General features: G+C 38.8%; 2 protein-coding genes across 2 annotated transcripts; one reads left to right on the top strand and one right to left on the bottom strand.

Annotated features, from left to right (window-relative positions):
* Positions 1 to 2: 2 nt before the first annotated feature.
* LOC108696673 (TCF3 fusion partner) lies at positions 3 to 7,940 on the top strand. Its single transcript, XM_018226240.2, has 6 exons — positions 3 to 89; positions 2,921 to 3,169; positions 3,550 to 3,620; positions 4,948 to 5,017; positions 6,385 to 6,618; positions 7,349 to 7,940. The coding sequence occupies exons 2-6, from the start codon at positions 2,930 to 2,932 to the stop codon at positions 7,469 to 7,471; spliced, it is 738 nt and encodes a 245-aa protein (XP_018081729.1). The 5' UTR covers positions 3 to 89; positions 2,921 to 2,929; the 3' UTR covers positions 7,472 to 7,940.
* A 2,156-nt stretch (positions 7,941 to 10,096) lies between these two features.
* ndufa3.L (NADH:ubiquinone oxidoreductase subunit A3 L homeolog) lies at positions 10,097 to 15,722 on the bottom strand. The gene is given in 4 exon segments (NM_001093876.2): positions 10,097 to 10,355; positions 11,854 to 11,931; positions 14,261 to 14,335; positions 15,681 to 15,722. Coding segments are annotated over 4 exon segments (261 nt in total). The 5' UTR covers positions 15,697 to 15,722; the 3' UTR covers positions 10,097 to 10,263.
* Positions 15,723 to 16,717: the final 995 nt, after the last annotated feature.

Raw genomic sequence — 16,717 nt, 5'->3', positions numbered from 1 at the left:
GAATAGGTGTCCGGATATCGCGTGGATTGTGCTTCCCAAGGATATGATTAGGGAGATTATAACATATATCCTGGAGGCATGGCATAAAGGTAAATTGTAACATATTGGAGCTTATTATGCAGAAACTTAATTTCCTTATCCTTTCCGGAAACCGTAGTTTATTTTTTTAAATGAGTTGCCTTTTCAGCGTTGCTATGAGAGAACCATCATTATACACTGGCAATTAGGTGGAACAGAACAAAGAGTGATGGGATATTTACCCTGCTGCTGTGTTTAAAGGGGTGCTTCACCTTTAAAGTGATACTGACACATTTTCTTTTCAAAATATTAATCTACATTAAAAGTTGCCTATAGGTCATGTTGATCGTTTTTCACTGATAGTTCTGCTTTTGTAATTTGTCACTTGACGTTCCCAAACCTGACTATTTCTTCTCAACTTGTCAGTTAGAGTCAGGGTCGGACTGGGGGGTCCGGGGCCCACCGGGGATGCTGCCACAAGTCCCTCCTCCTGGCCCCCTCCTGACCTCCAGCCTGCTTGCACGAACGCGCCATGTGCGCTCAAAAGACACAACCCAGGGCCCCTAACTTCCAGTCCCCTGCCCACATCCATGAACACGCCGTGTGCACGCGCGCAGAAGACGTGCATGCGCAGAAGACGCGCCGCGGCAACAGCTTTATCTTTTCTGGGTGAGCGGGTCTGGGCCGGGGCCCATGAGGGCTGGGCCCACTGGGTTATTTCAGGTGTCCCACCGGCCCAGTTCGACACTGCTAACAGACTACTGCTGACATAAATATGGCTGCCACCTCATAGAGGAACAGGGTAGTAAAAAAGGGAACGTAAAAGCATTAGGCAAATATTCAAAGACAATGTTATGATCGATAATAAAAAAGGTTATTTTCTGATGTCAGTATCTCTTTAAGTTAACTTTTTGTGTATTATAGAATGGCCAATTTCTAAGCAACTTTTCAATTGGTCTTCCTTATTTATTTTTTATAGTTTTTTTTTTAATTATTTGCCCTTTTCTACTTTTCATTTCCAGCTTTGACCCCATCTAAAAAAACAAATGCTCTGTAAGGCTACACATGTATTGTTATTAGGGATGCACCAAATCCACTATTTTGGATTCTTCCGAACCCTTCTCGAAAGATTCGGCCGAATACCGATCTGAATCCTAATTTGCATATGTAAATTAGGGGTGGGAAGGGGAAAATATTTTTTGCTTCCTTGTTTTGTGACAAAAAGTCACGCTTTTCCCCTCCCGCCCCTAATTTGCAGATTCAAATTAGGATTCGGGTTCGGCCGGGCAGAATCATGCTGAAAAAGGCCGAATCCTGAACCGAATCCTGTATTGTATCTGTGCATCCCTAATTGTTATTCCTACTTTTAATCACCTCTTTCTAGTCAGGCCCTCTCCTTTTCATATTCCAGTCTCTTATTCAAGTCAGTGCATGGTTTCTAGGGTAATTTGAAGCCTAGCAAAATAATTGCTGAAATTGCAATCTTGCTGATTAAAAGCTAAATAATTCAAAAACTACAGATAATAAAAAATGAGATGCATTTGCAAATTTCTCTACAACATACAAAAAGTTAATTCAAAGGTGCGCAACCCCTTTAATCAAATGTAAGGTGTCGTGTTACATTCTGTAACTATACTAGTTCTGTTTCTGATAGTTTTCACTAAGAAAATCTGAAGGCTTTTCTCTTTCAATCTCATTAGATAAATGCCTCCCCAGGACCTAGTTTAGTAAACGTGAATGAGCTTTTCAGATAAACTTTAATTGATCCTTCTCATGAGTTTATATCTGAAGGACGTTTTTTTGCCCCATAAAGTATGTAGACACTCAAGCAATAGAAATTGTGGCACTATGCATCACCTCCTGACATGATCTTCAGACTTAATAATATACCAACATTCACCTTTTTCCTACCCCCCCTCCTTTTGATTTTCCTTTCCACTGTATGATTTCTGTTATTGTTAATGCAAAAATAAAAGCTTTAAAAAAAAAAAAATAATAATATACCAACATTAACAATAGAGGAGTGCAGACACAAACAAGGTGCTTTGATTTGATGTGACATGTTTCAGGCCCCTGTGTGTCCTTTATCAAGTGAAACATTTACAGACCAAATCAGTGTATAAAAAAACCTAAACCCACCCTCTGGAAGTGCCTCCTGATTGGACAAGCAGTCTATTCTTGTTTCACATCTTGCACTCATTTGTATAGCGCTCTTTGAGGGCAAAGCACTGAACAGCAAAACAATAAATTAATAGAAGAAACAGGGTTATTACAATAATAAGTATAAGTATTAAAATACAATACACAAATACAAAGCACACTTGTAATAAATATGTGCCAGTTCTCAGTTCAGGTGTTATACAAAGTGCTCCTAGAGGTAGTCTTTGAGTTTTGATCTGAAGACATTGGGGCAGGATTCTCTCTGGAAAAATTCAAGATTAGCATTCCAAATATAAGGAGCAGAAAGACAGAAGGGCTTGATGTGGGAAACAGCAGTAGTCGTGGGGGGTGCAACCAAGCGGTTGCTCTGAGAGGAGCAGAAGATTCGGCCAGGAGCGTATAGAGAGACAAGAGATGAGATGCAGTTAGGTGCAGAAGAGTCAAGGGCTTTGAAGGTTATGAAGAGTTTTTAAGTTATTATTTGTTTTATAGGATGCCATGATAAGGACTTCGATAAGGGAGGGTCTTGTACCCTTTTGGATGAGAGGAGGAGAATTCTGGCTGCAGTGTTTAATACAGAGGGAAGGAAATGAGGGGAGAGATGGGAGTTTTATGTAATTAAATTGTGATTAGATATTTTGTATTCTGATGACAGTATATTTTTAGCAACATCAATTGTAGGGTTATAAATCTATACAATCTAGATATGTATTTATTTTAATATATTTTTTGTGTGATCCAGTTCTATAACATGGCTGGAGTGGGCTTTGAGGAGTTTTCTGTACCTCCCGGGTCTGAACTTGCTTTGCCACCTCTCTTTGGGGGAAATATTCTGGAAAGTGAGTTAGAAACAGAGGTGGAATTTGTGGATGGAGGCCTTAGCGGAGATAACCTTCAAGATGAAGAGGAAGAAGAAGCCCAGCAGCGTCAGCGTGAGCTGCACAGAAGGAAGTTTATTGCTTTGAGTCGGCGCTGCAAAGAAATAGAACTGGTGAGTGCTGAGGGGCCACTCTCATATCTGTTTTTGGGGAGCTGACAAGAATTTAGACAACAATTGTGTTTGTATACGATACCAGTTTTCATCTTTTGTTGATTGCTATTTCAGTAAAGTCATGCAAGTGTATAGGACCATGTTGCTAGTGCTAAGAAGTCTTTGTATTGATCCAGATGGCACCCATTAACTGATTTATAATGTTCCTTGTGGCATTTCAGTTTCAACTGAAGAACCAGAAGTGAAGTTTTCTGTTGTCACAAGGGGTCCTGCTGCAACCAGTGTTATTAAATAAAATGTCAGATCTACTGCATGATTTGAAAGCTTTGTGAAGTTTCACATAACATTTAAACATGCAGTAATTGAGAATTGTATTGCAGGTAAATGAGAGAATTCTTAACAGGCTTCACCAGGTGGAAAAGATAACACGAAGGCTGAAGCAGGAAAGGAGGTAATGGTTTATTGCCCTCTGTTGATCGAGAGTCTACTGTACTATTTATTTATTATTATTAATTCCACTCTTTTGACCTTCGTAGCTTAGTGTCCTTCATTACAAGTTTTGGTTAACTATTTTTCATGTCCTTTTACATTACATTGTCTGTTTAGCCAGAAGTCTCCTTCAGTCTAGAGACTCTCTTAATGGCACCAACATATAAATAGCAGGAGAACCATTGATACGGCCCCCTCATAATTTCAAGGCAATTGGATCCTTCGCTTTGTTTTACTGTGTGCAACTAGCTACAGAGTTTGATCACAAAAAAACAGCACATTGGGGAAAGTATAGGGGCGACATTCAAGAACACAAAATTATGTTAAAGGGGAACTCCAGCTTCCAAGCCAAAATTTGATAAAGAGGCCCACATAACACAGAAACCCCTATTATACTCATCATCGTTACCTGTTTCTTCAAAAAGTATAAATAAATGCCATTTGCTGTGCTGAAATCCAGCTGTTTAACAGTTCTTCTCTTTCTGCATTTGAAATCCTGGCAGGGAAGGAGGGACTAAAACACTGATGTTACAAATTATAACAACTTCTCCACAGTTTACAGACAGCATGCAGGAACTACATAACCCACGATGCATTGCACTGGGATGTTCCATTCCTTATTGAAATCACGTGTGCAGGGAAGTGTGGGGTTTGGAGGATGCAGGCTGAGGACAGATCGCTGCTGATACAAAGTAACAGTAGTCAGCCAGCTCAGCAAAGTAGTCAGACAGATCAGCAGGAGAGCAGGGGGCTAAGCTTGGGGAACTGTTCCAACCCAATAAAAATCATGAAAAATCTGCAAATGTTTTAATTGATGCATAGTGAAAAGTTGCTTGAAATTATGTTTACTTTTCAAAAAGCTTAAGTTATGTTTGTGTGGAGTTCCCCTTTAAGGGACAAAAAGAGAAAATGATGATTTATTTTTTCATGGTAATTTTCATAGTAATTTAAAAATATGTATGCAGTGGAAAAAAATACCCCTACATATAATAGTACTCAAGTACCTTACGCTCAGCACTGCAGATTTAACATTTTGAGGTCCCATTCCATAGGGATCACACGTTGTATAGTTCTATAGGGTCAGTGAGTACTGACAGTGAGGTTCTAAACTAGACCGGCATCTACTGGCTCCCTACACCACCATATAATGTATATGACCGGCTGTGCAGTACAACTGGTGCTTGCTCCACTTGTAACACGCACAGCATTTATATGTAACATATCTTTTGTATGTAGGAAAACTATTTTCCTTCTCACAGAAACACCTTAACGCATTTATTCTCTCTTAGATGTTTGATGAAAGTCTTGGATGGCTACGGGGATGATTACAGAAAGAGCCATCTCACCTTTTTGTTAGAGGTAAAAAGTCTTGTTTATTGGTTCCTGCTAACAGGGTCGTTAAAGGGTTTGTTCACCTTGAACTTTATTATGACATAGAGAGTGATATTCTGAGGCTATTTGCAATTGGTTTTCATTTTTTATTATTTGCGGTTTTTGAGTTATTTAGAGTTTTATTCAGGAGCTCTTCACCTTGCAATTTCAGCAGTCTTGTTGCTAGGGTCAAAATTACCCTAGCAACCATGCATTGATTTGAATAAGAGACTGGAATATGAATAGGGGAGGCCTGATTAGAAAGATGAGTAATAAAAAGTAGCCATAACAATACATTTGTAGAAGGCAAGTAATTAAAAAACTATACAAAAAAAAAAAAAGAAAACATGAAGGCGTATCGAGAAGTTGCTTATAATTAGCAACTCTATAATTTGATAACATACTAAAAGTTAACTTAACGATGAACTACCCCTTTAACACCAAACTGCACAATTCACAATTGGAAGGTTTGGCTGCAACAAGTTCCATTTTAGACTCGACAATCAAGGTAGTAGATATCCTCTTAATGATTGCTGTTAAAGGGATCCTGTCATCCGAAAACATGTTTTTTTCAAAACGCATCAGTTAATAGTGCTGCTCCAGCAGAATTCTGCACTGAAATCCATTTCTCAAAAGATCAAACTGATTTTTTAATATTCAATTTTCAAATCTGACATGGGACTAGACATTTTGTCGATTTCCCAGCTGCCCCTGGTCATGTGACTTGTGCCTGCACTGTAGGAGAGAAATGTTTTCTGGCAGGCTGCTGTTTTTCCTTCTCAATGTAACTGAATGTGTCTCAGTGAGACAAGGGTTTTTACTATTGAGTGTTGTTCTTAGATCTACCAGGCAGCTGTTAGATTGTGTTAGGGAGCTGCTATCTGGTTACCTTCCCATTGTTCTTTTGTTTGGCTGCTGGGGGGGAAAAGGGACGGGGTGATATCACTCCAACTTGCAGTAAAAAGTGACTGAAGTTTATCAGAGCACAAGTCACATGACTTGGGGCAGCTGGGAAATTGACTATATGTCTAGCCCCATGTCAGATTTCAAAATTAAATATAAAAAAATCTGTTTGCTCTTTTGAGAAATTGGTTTCAGTGCATAATTCTGCTGGAGCAGCACTATTAACTGATTCATTTTGAAAAAAAAAAAAATAATTTCCCATGACAGTATCCTTTTAATGTTACGGTCTCTGTCTTTTGTAAACAACTCTCATTATTCTGATTAGAAAAAAGGCTGCCTGTTACCGTTAACTATGAAGGGCCACACGTCTCAGATTATCATGTTTGACTTTGCAAAGGGCAGTGTTCGTTATCTTTATTCTCAAATTGCATTCTCTTTTTGGGATTTAATAGGATGAAGGAACCCACCCACACAACTCCCCAGCCCATGGGAACTCTGAAAATGAACCTCCAGAGAATGAGGAACTGTCTGTTGCTCCCCTTGGTCTGGAAACTAATAGCCCTGAAAGTCCATCACAAACAGAGGGGCCACCAGCTAAAAAGAGGAAAAAGATCAAAGAAGAGAAAGACCACAATGGGAAAAGACTGACCCCATCTCTTCTTCCATCAGAACCTCTTCTGGCTCAGGTAATTCTGAAGGAGCCTTCTCTAGTACCCTCTGATATTCAGTTCAGTGATAAGCAGGAATGGTTGCTGTGGGATGTTTCTAGACTCACAAGCACAAATTCTGGGGTTTACATAAAAATGATCTATACAATACAGCTGCTGCGGGCTTCAGGCCCTAAAGTTATAGACTCGTGCCTGCCCCTTTTGTGACGTCACTGTTGGGCGGACGAGGGTCTAGAAATAGAGGGGAATAATGAGTGGGTTAGGGTCAAGGATTTCTTGACCCGCACACCACTACTAGGCATAGCAATGCCTTCAGTTATATGGGACAGGGGGAGATCATACAAACAAAATCTGAAGCAACAGGTACACAGCCAATGAAAAGGTTTCTTCTGCTAGCCAATAAGTGAATAGGAAGGGAATAGTCTTGCTGATGATGTCAGCACACTTCCATGTGACTCACATTGCAGAGAGGAGAAAACCTGAACCTCCCCCTGAAAACTTTCTCGAATGCCTCTGTGTGAACAGTAAATAAACATCTTATTCGCCATCATAGATACACAGTCTTTGCTTAACACATATCATACTCGGGGGAACATGATCTCCGTTTTTGGGTAGCAGTGAGAAAAGGTAGACACCCCCTTTACCTCCCTTTGTTGGAATAATGTTGTACACAAGTGCATGCTGTCACTTTAAACGGTCGGCAGATGCACGTTTATCATATTTTACTACTACTTTGTTCTTTTGTCAGGTGAAGATTGAAGAGGATTACTTGTGTGAAGGAGATGAGGAGCTTCCTCTGAGCTGGCGCCCTCTCAGCCCACGAGACAAGATCCTACAATATCCAAAGTTTTCCAGCCCAGATTTTGATTAATGCTTTTCTAAGCTTCTTGGAAAAGCTGTGAAACTTTTAAAACGGGGATCTTCAAAAGAAATAGAAACCTAAAGATGGCAGTCCAGGGATATACAGTGATTAATTAACTTACAGCATCATCTTATACCAGGATCCATGGGAATGTCACCTTGTTTGTTTTTTTGTTTTTTAGCCATATAAATGGAATGAAAACACATGGATATTGTATCCTGCTAATTTTTCAATGTCTCTGAGCCCATATTTAAAGACTAAAATATGAATGTGTCATCTTGTATGTAAAAATGACTGCTCTCTAATTAATTATGCTGACCAGTTATTTAAAAATGTCCTGTTTGTAAATAGGCAATAAATTATGTGGATAAAGCTGTGTGCCTAGAGACCATTACTTCATATTTATACATATGACTTACTATATCAAGTGATTCTGTTTGTATCAATTAACATTAAAATAACGTCTTAGCTAAGAAAAGCATTATGGTTACACATTTTGTATACATATTTGTGCACTGATATGCCTGCGGAATGCATCAGAATATATATACTGTGTTTGTGTGTGAGTTTGTACATTTCTCAAACATGTAAAAATGAAATGAGCTGAAAGATGGCCAGATGTCTATCGAGTGGGTTTAAAAATCCCTTTGGGTCGAGGACCGCATTGGTTCGTAGATTTGGTCCTTGATCCGACCGCCAGTATTCTTTTCCTTATGAGCAGATTGTTGGGCCCTAGGGCCCGTGATTGGATCAGCCTGATATTGGCCATCTCTAGGTTGACATAGCAAGGAGACATCTGTTTGGTGACGTCACCAAACGAGTGGCTCTCCCTATGTATGGGCAGCTTGAAGGAGGAGTATTTGGTGTGCATAGTAGGCTATAAAGGGATGGTTCATCTTTAAGGTAACTTTTAGTATGTTATACAATGGCCAATTCTAAGCAACTTGTATATTGGGTTTAAGCATTTATTTTTTATAGTTATTTGCCTTTTTCTTCTGACTCTTTCCAGTTTTCAAATGGGCCGTTATTGACCCCATCTAAACAGCAAACACTCTTTAAGGCTACACATTTGTTGTTATTGCTAATTTTAATTACTCCTCTTTCTATTCAAGCCCTCTCCTATTCCAGTCTCTTATTCAAATCAATGCATGGTTGCTAGGGTAATTTGGACCCTAGCTACCAGATTGCTTAAAATGCAAATTGAAGAGCTGCTGGATAGAAAGCTAAATATCTCAAAAACCTTCAATAATAAAAAATGAAAACCAAATGCAAATTGTCTCAGAATATCACTCTCTACATAATACTAAGTTATCTCAAAGGTGAACAGCCCCTTAAGGAAAACTGAAAGATGAATCCTATATATATATATATATATATATATATATATATATATATATATATATATAGATATATTGATATATTGATTTGGGTTTTAGAGTTTGGAGGCACACCCTGCTAGTACATACTGTATAATGTAGAAGTGGCTTCACACACAAATACTGGGTACCTTCACTCCAGGAGTGAGATTGCATCCTTATGTTTATAAAAGCCTTTGTACCACATGCAAATAAGCCCCCTCACTTACTTGTTGCAGCACAGCCATGCACTGAACAACACACATTTAGACCTGTAGCACTTGCTCTATACAAAGCTCATGTTAATACACGAGATGTGTGCAATGGTACATGTTATAGTATCTATATTTACCTTTAATGTCTTTTAAAGAGGATTAAAACCCCCAAAAACGAATTAATGTAAACTTACATGGGCTGCTTTTCTGAGCATTTTTGAAATTTACATTCATTTTATATTATTGGTGATTTCTGAGACCCAGAAAGTGCATAGGCAGTTAGCTATGGGCCTTCAAAAAGAGCTTTTGAGCAAGCCTGTATCCATCTCCAATATGCTTTAATTAAAAAATATGTACCGTTTTTATAATAAACCTGACTGTATGCAGTGAAATTCTCCCTTCGTTTTACTTGCTCTGACTGCCGTGGAAAGGAAACTTTAGACTGTCCCTAACTGCTCTGCAGGAAAACGATCATAGTTTCCTTGACCATGAGCAGCTTTGTTTGTTTCCCTGTAAAGCAGCTGGCGACTGTGTATAGATCTGTATCGACAGACCCAGTGCAGTCTGTATATTCTGATTATTAATCTGTCTTGCTGTATCAGCTTTTATGGCAGAAATTATTTGACTTGTGCTGTTTTAATAATTTAGGACGTTCCCTAAGCTTAACCTCCCAACTGAAGCCCAGACCACACTGAGCATGTGCGTGGTCTTGCAAAGATGTTTAACAAAGTTACAAGATGACAGCCCCCTGCAACCAACTTTGGAAACATAAATCATTTGTTTAATTAGGCTTCTGGTGCAGTAAGTTCATTTATATCTAGTATACAAAATACAACATTTCTAACATTCTATTTTAGACTTAGTTCCCCTTTAAAGTCATTAAGCCTGCTAACATATAAGAACCACTAAAGATGGACAAATTGTAAAAATGCTCAGAGGGTCACTAAATTAATTTACACCAATTAGATTTTCAGGGGTTTACAATGCCCATTAATTGCCATTTGAAGGAGCCCAGATTAAGAGCAAAATACAAGAACGATCAAAATCACAGGAGGAGAAGATGTATAAATATAAGGTTTTATTGGCAAAATACAGCAGAGGATTAATTTAGCTGTAACCTTTCCATACAGGGTAATTTATTCATATTTATACAGGATACATAATGGTGTGAACACGACTATAAGTAGCCAGAAAGTTGAATGTTCATCAGCAGCTAAAGTTTTCCTTAAAATTACATGTTCTTAAACCAATCCAAGTTAGGCCCAAGTTTTTCAGTGGGATGACCGGGGACATCTGGCATGTTTCCATCATCTCGAACTGGAACTAAACAAGAACAGAATGAACAAAAATAACCTCCGGATATCTGAATGTGCCTTTCGAGACTTTGTTGCCTGGATGGATTATTTTTCCATATAGTACACATCAACTGCAGAGTATTTATTTTAGCATTAAAGGAATAGTTCAGTCTGAAAATAAAAATTGTGTAAATAGATAGGCTGTGCAAAATAAAAAATGTTTCTAATATAGTTAGTTAGCCAAAAATGTAATGAGTGAACAGAAGTCTAATAAAACAGCCAGAATCCAACTTTCTGCTTTACAGCTCTATAACTCTGAGTTAGTCAGCGACTTGAAGGGGGGGCCACATGGTACATTTCTGTTCAGTGAGTTTGCAATTGATCCTCAGCATTCAGCTCAGATTCAAAAGCAGCAGATATGACCCATGTGCCCCCCCCCCTCAAGTCTCTGATTGGTCACTGCCTGGTAACCAGGGCAACCAGTCAGTGTAAACCAAGAGAGCTGAAAAGTAGTGTTCTGACTGACTTGTACATCAAATCACTCCAGCCTTTATACATTAAATTTTTGGCTAACTAACTATATTAGAAACATTTTTTATTTTGCACAGCCTATATCTATTTACACAGTTTTTATTTTTACACTGAACAATTCCTTTAAAGGACAAAGAAATTGACACCAGGCAGGGTAGTGCTGAGAAGAACAAGTACCTCAGGCTGGTGACTTTTTGGAAAAAGAGGGGTGTTGGCCATATATCTGAAGTGAGTAATGATTGCACCTTTCCTTGTTCTTCAAAAAGACCAAGATATTTCTAAATATGGTTTAGATTGAGCATGTCATTAACCTAGGACTGGCCCAAGGTTTTTGCAGGATTTGATTTTGGCTGAATCCATAATCCAAAGATCAGAATCCGACTCTCCAAATCGTATGACTGAAATTGAGAATTTTTGTTTTGCAAATGACATTTTTTTTCAGTGGGCTTACAACTGAATTTGCAGATTAGGGATGTGGTTTGGTATTTGTCCAAAGACAAAAAAAAATAGCTTTATGCACACCATAAAATGGTCAAAATATCATGTTTTACTACCACTTGCTGTAAAACATCATCTGCCCCAGGCAGCATGGTATATACTGTATCCTAATTCAGTATTTTTAGCTCAGCCTGTAAAATTAAAAAAGTTCTGCAATGAGGAAGGTCCCTAGAGCAGAACTACAAGTCTACAAATATCTCAATGAAGGTAAACTTTCCCTCATGGTCTTATTTTAGTAGCCGTATGAGCAGGTGTCAGTTAAAACTACCTGGGGACCTTTGCAAGTGTTCCCATTCAAGGCTCACATGCGACTAGTTGAAGGCACAATCTCCGGTGGAGGCCCGAATATCACAGTAAAGCTTCGATTTCACACGCTGCGACTATATTGAGATTCAAAATCTATGATTATCATAGATGAACAAAATGGGCTTAACCTATATTCCAACGACGATCGGTTTTCACGGTTATAAAGAAATAAAAGAGAAATGTTGTTTTACCTGGGTAATTGTAAGGCGTGGATTGATTCAACAATGCAGTATACTTTGTGTAGGGACTTACAAGCGGAACGGCCACAGCTAGTGAATAAAAATGTAATTATTAGCACAGAAACAATAATGATTTTCATTGTGTAATATATCAGTGGTACTTTTGAATTCTGAATGTTACTGAATGAAAAAAATGCAAGATTATGGGGCCGATTCACTAACTTCGAGTGAAGGATTCGAAGTAAAAAAACTTTGGATTTTGGAGGGTTTTTGGGCTACTACGACCTTCAACTACGACTTCGAATCGAACTATTCGAACTAAAAATCGTTCGACTATTCGACCATTCGATAGTCGAAGAACTGTCTCTTTAAGAAAAAACTTCGATCCCCTAGTTCGCCATCTAAAAGCTACCGAACTCAATGTTAGCCTATGGGGAAGGTCCCCATAGGCTTTCCTAAGGATATTCCTTCGATCGTTGGTTTAAAATCCTTCGAATCGTTCGATTCGAAGGATTTTATCGTTCGATCGAAGCAATAATGCTTCGATCGTTCGCACTATTTGCGCTAAAATCCTTCGACTTCGATATTCGAAGTCGAAGGATTTTAATTCCCAGTCGAATATCGAGGGTTAATTAACCCTCGATATTCGACCCTTTGTGAATCGGCCCCTAAATATGGTGGTGCTCCTTTCAAAATTGCGAGCAAGGGGGTGGCATGAATGTATAATAAAAGTGACTTTATTGTCACTGTTTAAAGCAGGTTACACACATTTTCGCTTCCTGATTTACCAGTAGATGGTCTACTACAAAGCTATTCTCTGTTCTATCATGTTTTCACCATGGTTATAAAAGGTCATTTAAACCAGATAGAGACCAATGTTGATCTCTTGAATTTGCAGAACACTCCACCGTCTCAGGGAATGTTGTTGAATATGGCAAAGCCATTAAACTTTCTGCGTAACATCCAAATACAATAGACCATCTACTTTACATTTTTCAGGGGACCAGACAAAAAACAACGTAAAAGCCGGGAAAATTTAAAATAAGGAAAATGTATTATTTTTGTATGTATTATTATTCTTCAAGTAGTCAAAGGATAGAAGCACAGGAGTACGTTTGACTTTGAAATGGAATATTTACTTTGTTAAAGGGGTTGTTCACCTTTAAATTAACTTTTTTTTTAATTTTCTTTTTTTTTATTATTTATTTAATAATTTTTACAAAGTAGTATATTGATAGAAGAATTAAAAGGTAAAGAGTTAAAAAGTGGATTAAGAGTGTCACAAAAATAGATTAAGAATAGATTAAGAATATATAGGACAACACTTCTAATATACCATATTGATACGTGACAAAACTCTTTAACATACATAACTGCATAATACAACTACAATTATGTCATTCTAGCAATTTAGCTGGCCGTACAAACAGATAGTACATGATTATAGTCAGAAAGATCCTCCATTTGATCCCATTTCGGCCTATCCACCCGTTTAAATAATTTATTTAGAAACCTAACCCAAGGTTCCCATGTTTTCCAGTATTTTTTACTTTTATTTTAAATAATGTGTGTTATTTCTTCCATCTTCCTAGTATCTTCCACTACCTTAAATTAACTTTTAATATGATGTAGAGAGTGATATTCTGAGACAATTTGCAATTGGTTTTCATTTTTTTTGATTTGTGTTTTTTGATTTATTTAGCATTTTATTCATCAGCTTTTCAATTTGCATCTTAACCAATCTGGTAACTAGGGTTCAAATTACCCTAGCAACCATGCACTGATTTAAATAAGAGACTGGAATATAAATAGGAGAGAGCCTGAATAGAAGGATTAGCAATAAAAATTAACAATAAATTTGAAGGGAGTCAGTGATGCCCATTTGAAAGCTGCAAAGAGTCAAAAGAAAAAAGGCAAATAACTATAAAAAATAAATCAATTGAAAAGTTGCTTAGAACGGCCATTCTATAAAATAATAAAAGTTACCTTAAAGGTGAACCACTCCTTTAATGACCAGGGTTAATCAGTGCAACACTAATGTAACACTTGCGTTTGCAGGACCTCTCTGACAGTCACATACGCAACCTAAAACAATAAGTGATTTGTGCAGGACTGTACGGGGTGCGGATAAATTGGACTTGACTATTTACAGACAGAACCCTGCCAAAATACGCTTCTGGTTAGTTTTTTAAACTTCTTAATTTTACTAATAACATTTACAAAGGCCATTTTTAAGAGCATCAGGACAATATTTTGGTGTAAAACCCTGGAAAACATGTAAACTCAAGGGAAGCACCCACTGAAATGCAGTATAAATTGGTGTGACCCCAAAAACAAAAAGTTGAAAAATGCAGGAAAACTTAAAGGGTGTGTAAAATGGAGGTTTTGCTGTGTTCACAGAAATGAATGAAAGGATTACCCAAAATTCCAATGGCTGCCGAAACCGTTATAACTGGCTCTTTCGCCCAGGCGTTTTTAAGGAAAGTGCCTACTTCTGGAAAAAAGAAAAAAAAGTTTGGATGAACAATAAAATATATACTTTAAAATGACATGATTGCTCAATTGGCTATTGGTTGCTACCCTTTGTAAATAGTGCTGTGTCATAACGAGGGGGATGTCCAGGCTGTGGCCTCCAGGGAGAGGCTTTTTTTGAGCTATAATTCGTCAGAGCCACAGTTTGCATTTTGCTGATCCTGTCATCGGAAAACATTTTTTTTTTCAAAACGCATCAGTTAATAGTGCTACTCCAGCAGACTTCTGCACTGAAATCCATTTCTCAAAAGAGCAAACAGATTTTTTTATATTCAATTTTGAAATCTGACATGGGGCTAGACATATTGTCAATTTCCCAGCTGCCCCGTCACGTGACTTGTGCCTGCACTTTAGGAGAGAAATGCTTTCTGGCAGGCTGCTGTTTTTCCTTCTCAATGTAACTGAATGTGTCTCAGTGAGACATGGGTTTTTACTATTGAGTGTTGTTCTTAGATCTACCAGGCAGCTGTTATCTTGTGTTAGGGAGCTGCTATCTGGTTACCTTCCCATTGTTCTTTTGTTTGGCTGCTGGGGGGAAAAAGGGAGGGGGTGATATCACTCTAACTTGCAGTACAGCAGTAAAGAGTGATTGAAGTTTATCAGAGCACAAGTCACATGACTTAGAGCAGCTGGGAAACTGACAAGCGCAATTACCGAAGCGCTGGTCTCATTCCAAAGATGACTGAAGCGGATGAAAATGGCGACCGCGAACTCGGATGCCTGCGCCGAGGGGTAAGTAAAATATAAGGGGCATTTGCCAGAGGTGACACTTAGGTTGGGGGCAGGAGGATCTATGTAGGGTTAGGGTTTTTAACTTTAGGGTTTAGTTCTCCTTTGCGTCCAGTGCTTTAAGCAAAAGTACTCCCAACCCATCTAGCTGTTGCTGAACTACAACATTAATTCACTGGCTGTCGGACAACCACAACTTGCAGATCACAATTAGTAGCCGATGGAGATGTGGCACATTCCTGCTCATTTACTAACATTCAGGGTAAATATACACCAGAGCAGTAACCCACAGCAACCATTAACCTTGTTCCGCCAACTGCACGTAAAACAGCGAAAGCTAATATACGCCAGGTTGCTCGGGGTTACAAACTTGCCCAGCACTAGTCTCTCACAAGGTTACAGCTCTGCACTTCAGGACAGGATTCAGTATTTCCGGTCACCGACTTCCCTGTTTACCAACCCCCTTCTCTATGATACGCACACGGAGCCCGAACGTAGTTCTAAGGCTGCCATCGTGCTAATAATGATACAGTTCCCGTGTGTTAAAGCATAGAGAGTCTCCTTGACAGAACACTTACTACCGAAGGCTGCCATGTTGCCACAGAACGCCGCCCGGAAGCAGAATGAAATGCATGCCGGGATTTGTAGTTTTTAGGCGTTGGTCGGTTGCCTACATAAAGCAGCCAGGCAGCCACAATGTATATATAAATATACCTGTCTTTTGTGTAGTATAGATTTCCAAAGAGAAGGTGGCAGTGTATATTGCTGTGAGTCAGTACCTAGAGTGGAAATGGACTGTGTGTTACACAATATACAATATCATCGGCAAGGTGCCAACTTGCCACCTTTGGAAAAAACTACCGGCCTTCCTATATATTTATCTTTTTTCCTTATTAATAACATTGGGATCAGCCATCATTTTTACTGGCCAGTAAAATACCAGACAGATGACAACCCTAGTCATCACCCAGTGGTGAATTGACACGCAGTGTGGCACTTTGCACCTAGGGTTTCCACCTTTTCTGGAAAAAAATACGGACCTATATATTTTTATGGTTTTTCCCTATAAATAACATTGGCATCAAGCAACATATTTACCGGCCAGGCTGGTAAAATACCAGCCAGGTGGCAACCCTATTTGCACCCAGTGGCAACATGCAGTAAAGGAGGAGTGTATAAGGATTAGATAATACCAGTGACATAAAGTGAAATTAGCTGTGGTCGTGTTTTATGTTCGATACTAATACAGGACTGTATTTAAAGGAACAGTTCAGTGTGAAAATAAAAAAATAGATAAGCTGCGCAAAATAAAAAATGATTCTAATATAGTTAGTTAGCCAAAAATTTAATGTATAAAAGCTGGAGTGACTGGATGTGTAACATAATTGTCACGACAGGCACCCAATACCAGAAAAAGTGCCAAGCACCCTGGTCTCGGCTCGGCTTCACCAGTAGTGTGACCACCGTTGGACTTCAAGGAGAAGGAAACCTAGTCGGCGCAAAAACCCTCCCCCCCTCCCGTGTGTTGCCCACCCTCCCTCCTCCCCCCTGGCCTACCCGTCCCACTGGGAAAATGCCCCTAACTTGTTACTTACCCTTCTGCGCAGGTCCAGTC

The sequence above is a fragment of the Xenopus laevis genome, chromosome 7L (genome assembly GCF_017654675.1).
Source record: "Xenopus laevis strain J_2021 chromosome 7L, Xenopus_laevis_v10.1, whole genome shotgun sequence".
Lineage (NCBI taxonomy): Eukaryota > Metazoa > Chordata > Amphibia > Anura > Pipidae > Xenopus > Xenopus laevis.
Note: the sequence above shows the minus strand (reverse complement) of the source record. Positions and strands in the feature narration are given on the sequence as shown.